At 35.8% G+C, this 12,276-nt stretch overlaps 1 protein-coding gene across 1 annotated transcript in view; it reads left to right on the forward strand.

Moving 5' to 3' along the window:
• The window catches only part of LOC115209096 (wings apart-like protein homolog), a 201,977-nt gene that overhangs the window by 179,001 nt on the left and 10,700 nt on the right, over positions 1–12,276 (forward strand). Inside the window, exons 14-15 of the mRNA XM_036501343.1 lie at positions 9,180–9,417; positions 11,388–11,476. Of these exons, the coding sequence (XP_036357236.1) occupies positions 9,180–9,417; positions 11,388–11,476 (327 nt within the window). The remainder of the gene's footprint in view (positions 1–9,179; positions 9,418–11,387; positions 11,477–12,276) is intronic.

Raw genomic sequence — 12,276 nt, forward strand, 5'->3', positions numbered from 1 at the left:
TTATTATTACTATTAAAGTATGCTGTTAGGCAGTGAGCATGCAAAATCATTTACATGCCAGACATAATACTTAGCAATATTTCTTCTGGCTTTACATTCTGAGTTCAAATTTTTTCTAGATTGACTTTGCCTTACATTCTTTCAGAGTCAGTGAAATAAGTACCAGCTGAGCACTGGGATCGATGTAATCAACTAAGCCCCTCCCCCAAAATTTCAGGCCTTGTGGCCTATAGTAGAAAGGATTATTAATTAAAGTACATTTTATAGTTTCAGCATACTCATGCTACCATGCATAGATTACTATTCTGTTGACTACAAGTTTGCCTTTTGTGTTACTGTATTTCTAATTAATATCTATAATATATTATTGTATTATCTATCTTATATAAGCTACATTGGTTTAGCCAACATGGTGGAAGCCTCTTTGTGGTCATCAGCTAGAAATAGTCAGTTCTCACAAAAAGCACTCTAACATCTTAACTCGTTAAGCATTTAATCTGGCCATATTCAGTCCTAAAAGTCTACCTGGTTTATGTTAAAACTGACCAGATCCAACTTCTCACACCTACCCTACAATGTCATTCTAAAAATATACAAACATGCCATTGATATCTTGAAGCTACAAGATAATGCATTGAATAAATAATTAATACATTTGACAAAGAAATCTGAATGCTCAAGAGTTAAACCAACCATCTCTGGCTTTTGTATTCTACCTGTCTTATGTTCAAACTGGTCAGATAAAATGTCTTACACCTATGTTACAGTGTCATTCAAAAACTTAAAAATAAGCAGTTACATCATCAAGAACTCAAAGTTACAAGATAATGGCATGGTTAATTCAAAACAAAGCATTACATTTGAAAGAATAATCTGGATACTAAAAGGTTACACAAAAAAAAAAAAAGAAGAGGATGATCAAAGCTGAAATGCTTTTGAATTTTAAGTTTACTTAATTAGTCTGAACAATAACAGCTACCTTGATCTATCACCAGTTTATCGTATTATTCTCTGAAAATAATTTTTTTAGGGTGGTGGGATGGAAGGATGACCTTAGCTGTTTGTTTGTTCGTTTTTTTTTGGGGGGGGGGGGCGGTTATCGTATATATTTGAGTGGTGTTTAAGTGTTTATTTGAGTTTGAGTTCAGCCTGAAACTATGCAAGCTGGTTTTCGATTGAGTGGATTGGACAAGCATGAGCCTTTAGTAGGAATGGAGTTCTAGAGAAAATTCGTAATTAGCTGAGGGTGACTGGCAAGTGGGATAATATACCAGAGCATTCATTTTGTTGGTTTAGGTAGAAGAAGAGAATTGGTATTGAAGCAACAGTTTGAGGGTTATAGAACATACGAGAGTCATAAACTCATATATTTGTTTGTCAGAACACAGCATACAAATAGGTTGTGTGAAACATATATTATAAGGTAGTTCTGACAAGACATCTGTGACTGACAAATTCACGCAAGACAAACTACTGAGTTAGGTTGTCATGGTAGTTTATATTTAGGCCATCATTATTAAATTATGGTTTACTTTGTTTTGCTTATTTTCCCATTCTTTTATTGCATTAATGGTGAAATAACGTAGTAGACAGGCTAGATCACCTGCAAGTATTTTATTGTGTCTCCGAGTAGGACATTTTATTCTACCTGCCTATATTCACATAGTTGTTGCTGTTGTTGTTGTTTAACCTCCAAGTCTTTCATGATAGAGCAGAGCTGTGATCAAAGGCATTCCAGCTGTGACCATTCTGTCATTTTGTAAAACTGGAGCTTCATTTTCTGAGGTAATTTTCATTTCTAAGATAGCAGGCTGTGATTTAAGGGGTATATTTGGCTTCTATTTCTAGCAAGTTAATTTACTGAACAGTTGCTACATTGTTCTTCACTTCATTGTGAAGGGCAATATTTACCAATAATAGACTAACTGGCTTTCTCCAGGAAAGAATTATTTCTCATTTACTGAATACAAAGAGAATCCATTAACAAACAAAGTAGTTTCTGTGTGATCACAGACTTGCTAGAAATGGTAGTACAATTTCCATTAAAATCTACACCACCGTTTAAAAAACGGGAAGGATATAGTAGACAATGTTGTCTCTGATATATAAAATGACTAGCATTAAAGACCCGTCGTTGCCGGGTCATAGTGCTAGTGCATGTACATATGTGTACATATTACATGTACATCTATATATATACATCTACACATAAAATGCAAAATACAAAGTTATATCTTGATATCGCTAGTGATAACAATACTCAAAATATATAACAGACTGGAATTGTTAGCTCTTCTTTTTTCTCTACATTGTATACTTTATAGACAATAGTCTTTCTTTAATTTAATTTTTTATTATCCATCTGGACTATTCCATTTCTGCACGCTAATTTTATTTTTAATTTATTCCCATTCATGTGAAACCACTTATTCAAGTTCAAATCATTGATGCAATTTTATACCAATTGCTATTTTTACTTTTGTTATGTTACGATTATATTATACTTTAGTTTGATTTTAATTATTACTTACTACATATTGATTGATTGATTCTAGTTTCAGCTCATGAGCTGTGGCCATGTTATTATTGTTAAAGTGAAAGCATCTGACATAAAATAGAGAAATATTTTTGTTTCACTTTTAACACGTAATACTGAAATAGTGGAGAAGATATGATATTGCTATGGGCTCGCTCTAGGCAAGGAGTTGAACTTTTGGTTGTGTAGTTCTCAAGTTTTAGGGAAACACACAGACAGACAGACACACATTCTCAGTTTTATATATATAAAGATAATACTGGTCACAGCTGGACTTGTTTTTGATCCAATGTTTTGCTCAATCAGGATTGACTTGGGGCTAAACAGCAAAAAATAACTACAGCAAGTACAATTATACACTCTGTGAAAGGATTAGCTATAATAATTTTTAGAAATACATTATAATAATTGTGAGACTGTTACAGTCATATTCTTAGCAGCTGTTGCATAAGCATTGTTGTCTACATCCTATAATGGGCCATCTGCTTGATTAACTAATCTTCACAAACCAGCAAGGGAAGGAGCCTGCCTCTACAGGGTCAATGATCTGCTAGAAAATTTCCTTTAAATCCCACCTTTGTAAAGGAGATATTGAATAATGTAATCCTTTCTACATACCCCTAAAAAGACAAAATAATTTATGGCTGGAATGAATAATGCTTTTGATAATGGGTCTATTAAATCAAAATCGACCTGAGACTAAGTTTCAAATATATAACAACCTACTAACCCTCGTATTACTACTACCATACTTCCTGCTCAACTCTGTTGAGCCACTCTGATGTATCTACTTTTGCTCCTTTTTATATTTTCTTACTGAACCTCTTTGCCCATCTATGTTTCAATTGATTTTGAAAATTGAGAATTTCATAAAGAAGACTTTATCATTATGAACTGATATTTGGAATATAAATTAACATGAAATTTTAATGAAGCCTTTGGCCATATCGTACCCAAATATTCTACTATTTTATGTTCAAACCAGCCATATCTGGCCTCTCACACCAACCCAACAATGTCGAGTGGCTGTGTAGTAAGTAGCTTGCTTACCAGCCACATGGTTCCGGGTTCAGTCCCACTGTGTGTTACCTTGGGCAAGTGTCTTCTACCATAGCCTCAGGCCAACCAAAGCCTTGTGAGTGGACTTGGTAGACGGAAACTGAAAGAAGCCCGTCGTATATATGTGTGTGTCTGTGTTTGTCCCCACAACATCACTTGACAACTGATGCTGGTGTGTTTATGTCCCCGTAACTTAGCAGTTCAGCAAAAGAAACCGATAGAATAAGTACTAGGCTTGCAAAGAATAAGTCCTGGGGTCAATTTGCTCAACTAAAGGTAGTGCTCCAGCATGGCTGCAGTCAAATGACTGAAACAAGTAAAAGAGTAAAACGAGAGAGTAATACCATCAAAATTTCAAAATTATGAGATAATACATGATTAATTCAAAACATTGTGAATAAATATGCATTACATTTGACAAGTCATCTGATTAATTATTTGTAAGGACACTGTATTTCGTTATGCAACCATAATACACTACAAAGTATATTAAACACTTTATAAGTCAATACTGTGTCTTACTGTGTTAGCAGTGCTATTAAGTCACTTTTTAAGGTTATCTCTAACTTCTATAGAAAATCTGTAGAGACATCCTTAAAAAGTAATCTGAAAGCTGAAGGTTTAACTCTTTCACTACCATATTTCTTTCGAAATACACTGCTTTTGTCCTCATCTTGTTTGTTGTTAACACAATGTTTTGGCTGATATACCCTCTAGCCTGCTTTTGTTTCACTTAATTTTGAAAATATTGAAAGACTTAGTAAACCATTTTCGACATTATTAAGCTGGTGTTTGAAACATAAATTAACGTGAAATTTTGATGAAAGGTTTTAATTTAGATCACTTTAACCCTTTCGTTACCAACCCGGCTGAAACCGGCTCTAGCTCTGAGTACAAATGTCTTGTTTTCCTAAGTTTTGAATTAAAATCTTCCACCAAATCTTAGTCACAATTTATGTTCATAACAGTGGCTAGGGGACTGATAGAATAAGTACTAGGCTTACAAAGTATAAGTCCTGGGGTCGATTTGCTCGACTAAAGGCAGTGCTCCAGCATGGCCACAGTCAAATAACTGAAACAAGTAAGAGTAACTTTCTATCAAGCAGTGCTGTGCTTTAAGTGTTAGTATGTAGGTTCTTTTTGTTACATTATTTCTGTTGAAATACATTGCCTTTGTTTCAATTAATTTTGAAACTGATGAAGAATTTAGTAAAAAAAATCTTTGTTATATTTTGGGACGGTGTTTTTTTTTTCTTGCCAAATAAACACAATATATTCATTCTTCACTCATTTATTCTTGTTCTTATTTTATCTTATGTCCATTGTCTGGAAAGCTTTCATCATACACCTGTGACCTCTTCATCAACAAAAGATTTCCAGACAATGAACATAGATAAAATAAGAATAATAAATTCAAAGAAGCTACACAAAGAAGATCGTCTCAATGCAAAATATCAGCTACTGGGAAAGACTGAAAGTATTAAACCTCTTCTCCCTAGAGCAGAGGTGGGAGAGATATGCGGTGATATACATCTGGAAAATCCTGGAGGGTCTTGTCCCAAACTTTGGCATTCAAAGTTACCCCAACTGCAGAACAGGGCGCCACTGCATGGTGCCAAAGATTCCAACATCACCATCAAAATACAGGTCCAGATACTGCAACAGCTTGGGTTTCAGAGGACCACAACTATTTAACATCCTCCCTAAATGCCTGAGAGACTTACATGGTGTGGATGTGGGTTTCTTTAAAACTAAACTGGATCTCTTCTTGTCGGGAGTCCCAGATGAACCTACTTCACGACAGGAGACACAGATGCGGGCAGCAGCATCGAACTCCCTTGTTGATCAAGTGCCACGTATCAGAGGTGGATTCACATATTAGTGTAGCTCATTCAGCGGTGGTGCCCCAGCATGGCCGCAGCCTTCGGGCTAGAACATTTTTAAAGATTTAAGGAGTAAAGAATGAATATATAGTGCGTGTGTCTAATTGGCAAGAAAAAAAAAAATGACCATCCCGAAATATATCTGTTTCAAGTCATGATTTCACATCAAGAATCTTGCAAAACAAATTCATAAACGTTTGTCATTATTAATCTGTTGTTTGGAACATAAATTCACATGAAATTTGATGAAAGTTTTAATTTGAATCACTTTAGGAAGCTTGTATCATAGAACCAGGGTCAGGTTTCAGGCAACATGCATACACACATACAATGAACTTCTTTCAGTTTCCATCTACCAAATTCACTTCAAGACTTTGGTCGGAACAGGGCTTTAGAAGACTATTCAGTTCTTTCCCACTATAAAGTCCACGGTGCTGTACAGTGAGACTGAACCTGAAAACACATGCATACAAAATTAACTTCTCAACCATGCAGCCATGCTTGCATCTGTGTGTTTTGAGTAAGATGTGCTTCTTCAGCTAAGAACAAACCCTGATTGTGATGATGTGTTGTATGAATCCATATAAACGAACATAAAGAAATGGTACTCTATGCATAAAATAGGCTTGCAATAATTATAACACCAGATAAAACTGTAATTGTCACCATTGTTTATTCGGTTTCATTGTATTTTGGGGGAAAATAACTGAGGTCTTTATTTAGAATTATTAATATAAGTATAAATATTTGGTGAAAATATGGTTTTATGAATTCTATAATTTCAAATGTAAATTTGGCAATTGACAAAGTTTTTGTAAGTAAAAGGACATTAACAAAAAAAAAAAAAGGGCACAGTGTGGTTGTGTGGATAAGAAGCTTTTTTCCCAACCATATGGTCTTGAGTTCAGTCCCACTGTGTAGCACCTTGGACAAGTGTCTTTAACTATATCACTGGACCAACCTGAGCATTGTGAGTGGATTTGGTAGATAAAAACTGTCTGGTGTGTATGTCTTTGTATTTGTGTGGTTGCCCTGCTCCACTGTTTGTCAACCTGTGTTGGTTTGTTTACATCCTCTTAGCAATTTGGTAAAAGGAGGCTGAGAGATCGAGTGCCAGACTTTATAATGTAAGTACTGGGGTCAATCTGTTCAGCTATAGCATTCAAAGTGGTGCCCCAGAATGGTCGCAGTCCAATGACTGAAATAGGACAAAAGATACATTAGAGAAATGAAAGAGAGTGAAAAACAAAAAAAAGGGAAGTGGACACAAAAGCATATAAAGAAAAAATAACAAATATAATATGTGTGTGTGTGTGTGTATGTATGTATATATGGTGAACGAAAGAGAACAAGAAAGACAAAAAGTTACTAAGAAGTGTATCTTTCACTGTATGATTTATTGTAATTGATACAATAAGTTTTATGTTGGCAGGCTTTATATATTATTAGAAAGCAGTGTGAAAGAATATAAAGAAAAAAAAATGCTCAAAGCTTTGTTGAGAAAGAAGCAGAAAGAAAAGAAAAAGTAGGAGCAAAAAGATATATTGTTGAAGAAAAGTTTGTGGTACTAGAAAGATATTAAAGAAATATGTGTGGGGAGAGAGAGGGAGAGAGAAAGAGACGTATGTATATATTTACATGTGTATATTAATGTGTGTTTATATATATATATATATATATATATATATATATATATAGAGAGAGAGAGAGAGAGATATGTAGATATATAATTAAATGTGTATGTGTATATATATGCGTGTGTGTGTGTATGTATACACACACATACATATATAGGCACAGGCATGGCTGTGTAGTAAGAAGCTTGCTTTTGTGTGTGTGTGTGTGTGCTTGACAACCGATCCTGGTGTTTACTTCCTGTAACTTAGAGGTTCAGCAAAAGAGACCAACAGAAGTACTAGTCTTAGAAAGAATAAGTCCTGGGGTCGATTTCTTCAGTTAAAACCCTTTAAGGTGGTGCTCCAGCATGGCCACAGTCAATTGATTGAAACAAGTAAAAGAATAGAATATTTGTGTGTGTGTGCATATATAGATAGATAGATAGATGGATATATCTATGATGTGTCAGGCGATATAATATGCTTGAGAAGACCTGTTGAGTCAAGTAAAACCAAAATCATAGCTGTGGCCAGTGCCCCTTGACTGGCTCCTGTTCTGGTGGCACGTAAAATGCATCATCTGAACATGGTCACTGCCAGTGTTCCCTGACTGGCTCCCGTGCTGGTGGCACATAAAAAGCACTATTTGAACGTGATCGATACCAGGCCCTCCTGACTGGTTCCTGTACCAGTGGCACGTAAAAAGTACCCACTACACTCTCGGAGTGGTTGGCGTTAGTTAGGGCATTGCCAGATCAGATTGGAGCCTGGTGCAGCTGCTGGCTTTCCAGACCTCAGTCAAACCGTCCAACCCATGCCACATGGAAAATGGACATTAAACAATGATGATGATGTAAAGATGTTTGTCACAAGATTCTGTACAGAAATCCGAGTCCCCTTGCAAAAATTGAGAAAAACACATAGGAAACTTGGCAGATTATTATCTTTCTCTGTTAAATATCTCTGAATAACATTTATCAACAAGAGAGCTTTTGACATCAAGTTTGAGTTAGGAATGAAGATGCTTTGTATATGTAAAATACTTACAGAACTTGAAAGAACTTTGAAAAAGATCAAGGAATTTCATTGAAATTCCACCAATAAGTTACAGTGTATTGCATTTGTAGGGAAAATAGTGTTTTTGAATACACTAAGAAAATATTTCTGCCTATATTTGCTTGTTATTTAAAATGAAGATCTCTGTTGTTTTGGAAAGGAATGACACAAAACTCTGGATATGTGTGTGTGAGAGAGAGAGAGTGTGTGTGTGTGTGTGTACATTAGGCCAAGGCAGAGAGCTGGCAGAATCATTACTACACTAGCAGCATTTCTTATGACTTTTTACATTCCGAGTTCTAATGAGTTCTGAGGTCGACTTTGTCTATCAGCCTTTTGGGGTCAATGAAATAATTCCCTTTTGAGCACTGAGGTGATGTAATCAATATCTTTTTGCACCTCAAAATTACACCAAAATTTGACAGAATTATTTTCAGTCAGGCCTGCTGTCTGTCAGTCACATCATGTAAAATTATTTAGTATAATAATAATAATAATAATAATAATCCTTTCTACTAAAGGCACAGGGCCTGAAATTTGGGGAGAGAGGACTAGTTGAATATATTGACCCAAGTGTTTCACTGGTTCTTAATATATTGACCCTGAAAGGACGAAAAGCAAAGTCGACATACTGGCAGAATTTGAACTCAGAGTGTAGAGGGATGAAATGCCATTAAGCATTTTGCCTGGCATGTTAACAATTCTAACAGCTCAACACCTTAACAAAAACCATAATAACAATAATGATTTCAAATTTTGGCACAAGGCCAGCAGTTTTGAGAGAAGGGATGAGTCGAATACATCAACCCCACTACTCAACTGGTACTTATTTCATCGACCCAGAAAGGATGAAAGGCAAAGTCAACCTTGGCAGAATTTGAACTCAGAACATAAAGACGAACTAAATGCCACTAAGCATTTTTACCCAGCATGTTAACGGTTCTGCCAGCTCGCCACCTTAATAAAAATGATAATGATGATAATAATAGTAATAATAATAATAATAATAATAATAATTTGTTTTTCCAGTTATTTTGTCGAAAAGAACTTGCTGCTCGTGAAATGGAAGCACAAGAAGAAGAAGAAGGCTCCAATACTGAGGGCTCTTCTCCCAACAAGAGTGGCAACTGGCATGAGTCAGACTCATGTTTGCAATGGATTGTGGGTACGAAACGAAAGGAAGCTGAGAAGCAAAATGAGCAGAAACATAATGGAGAAGATGAATCACATATTGATGCTACAGATGCTGAAGAGAAATTCACAAAAGGTAACTCTATATTTTTATATTGACAGTGTGCTTTAGCTGTTCAGTAAAGCTAGTTGTGTGGATCAGCAATTCATTCAATGAAACTGTTGAATGCTTTAGCTGTTCAGTAAAACTGACGTGTGGTTTGGTTGTTCATTTAAAACTACTGTATGTTTTAAAAAGTGGTGTTGAGGGGAGAGGTGGGAATCAAAGCAAAATATGAGGGGGGTTTTTTTTAATTGAAATGTCAGCTTTATGTTTATTATCAGCCATATCTGTCTGTCACTTGCCCTCCCCTCTCTCTAATTGTTACTCTCTTCTCTTCTTTACCCTTCTTTCTCCATGCTTTTGTTTACTACTCTAGTTAGCTCAAGGAAGAGGGGAAGATAAAGATCAAAATATTTGGGCAGGTTTTGTTGGGGTGTTGGTTATAGACAAGTTTGAAAGGTAGAGTTGAGATGATGTGAGGCAGGGGCAGATGGGGGAATGTATTTTGTATAATGTCTTTGGGGAGAGGTCCTGGTAGCAGTGGGTGTGATACAAGGAGGAGAAGCATGTGTAATAGTTATAGATAGAAAATGCTAGATCTGATGTAATGATTTTCTTTTGCTTTTTCTGACAAACTGACCTTTCCTCATCATATAAGACTTATATCTGTTGTCTTCATGGACAACATTTCTGACTGTTCCTTCTGACACATGGAGACCTTTTGTAATTGACCTCATGGACTTTCTGGGGTTGTAATCAATGGTCTGTTGAACTTGCTGGATAAATTCAAGTGTTGTGATGATTTCACAGTGTTTAGAATGCTTTTTATGCTTTGATACTGGTGATATGTTTCCATCTTCAGTCTCTAGCTCCTTACAAACTTTGTTGACGAAAGATCTGGCAACTTTTAAAAATCAAGATATTTCTAAACTGCTATGCTCAGCCTTTATAACCACAATAACAGCATGCCTTTTCATTTCTTGAGTAAGCCAAGGGTCTGCCATTATTATTTTCTGAAACAATGATTATACAAAATTAGCAAAATATGCAGCAATGACCCAAAAAATGTATGTCCTCAAATACCTTACGCACCCTGTATATATCTATATATATATATATATATATATATATATATATATAGAGAGAGAGAGAGAGAGAGAGAGAGAGAGATATACAGAATTAGCAAAATATGCAGCAATGACCCAAAAAATGTATGTCCTCAAATACCTTATGTACCCTGTATATATCTATATATATATATATATATATATATATATATATATATATATATATATATATATATATATATATATTGTATATATACATACATACACACACACACACGCATTCATAGATAAATGCACCCATACACATGTAAGTGTGTGTCCTGCTTAGCTTGACAACTAGTAATGATTTGTTTTCATTTTTGTAACTTAGCAGTTTGACAAAAGACCAAGAGAATCAGTACCAGACTTTAATCTGGCCCTGGGGAACAAATTCTTGATGTACAATACCACATTTCCAGGTGTGATGATCATGGTAGATCTTCCAGATCGCTCATTATCTTTCAGAGATGTTTTTTCCACTTTTGAAGCACTCCCACGCCATTCAAAGCATTGCATACAACCCATTGCCTCATCACTGTAAGCTTGCAAAAGCATGCTCAATGTCTCTATAGCAGACTTCCCAAGTTTGACACAAAATTTCACATTGGCTCTTTGTTCCAACTTCCTATTTATGCAAAATCACAGACTACAGCACACACATGATTACAAAAACACAAATTTTCCAACTTGCAAAGGAAACACAGCAATGTTACCACACTGCGTCATGAGGGCCATTGCTAGCTCTTACTGTGCACACAATTGTGTGCTGCCATCTGTTGGCGTGCTACGAAACTACTCTGTGAACTTTTGGATACCACCTCATAATTGTGTGTGAAGAAAATGTTTTGTATTTTAATGTTCAATTGTGATTTTCTTTTCTTTTTTTTAATTTTGCAGCCTTACACGAAGCCGGAAAACATATGGAAAACAGCTTTGTTGCAGCCTATGTTGCCTTGTTAATTGGTTGCCTTATCCAAGACAACCGGGTAAGTTCCTTACTAGTCTATTTCTTTAATAATAAGCATTTTAATTGCAAACATTGCATGGTTAAGAAGTTCATTTTGAAAGCATGTGGTCTCAGTTTCAGTCCCACTCACTGAGTAATCTTGTGTAATTGTCCCCCGCTGTTGCCCTGGGCTGATAAATGCCCTGTGATAAAATTTAGTAGATGGAGATTGCAGACGTAACTGTGTGGGTTACGAAACTTGTTTCCCAACCATGTGGTCTCAAGTTCAATCCCACTGCAAGTGTCTTCTAATATAGCCCCAGGCTGACCCGGATTTGATGGACAGAAGCAGAAAGAAGCTTGTCACACACACACACGCAATAATCATTTATTCCTTTGTCATCTCTTTTCTTATTACTACTCCGTACCTGACTAAGACTCCATTCAGAAGCACTCCTATATTGAGTTCTACACCAGGTTATTATCATACTGCATGCTTGTGTGTGTCTTTGTTTCTAATCTGTGCAAAACATGTATGGCCATGGGGAAATATTACTTAATTTGGAAACAGATGAGGAACGGCAACAGGAACGACACATCCAGCCACAGAAAATTTGCCTCAACAGATTCTGGCTGACCTATATAAGCATGCACAAGTGATTGTCAAATGATGGTGATGATGAGTAGGGGAGGCTGAGGATTGTGATGTTTAGGAAGAAAATGTGTTTAGTCAGGTTTATTATAAAACATATTAAAAATGTTCACGTGTCCTCTAAACAATAAGCAAAATTGGAAGTGTGATTTGAGCATTACCAGTTTAGGCTGTAAAAAGTATATCTC

Source organism: Octopus sinensis, linkage group LG3 (assembly GCF_006345805.1).
Source record: "Octopus sinensis linkage group LG3, ASM634580v1, whole genome shotgun sequence".
Lineage (NCBI taxonomy): Eukaryota > Metazoa > Mollusca > Cephalopoda > Octopoda > Octopodidae > Octopus > Octopus sinensis.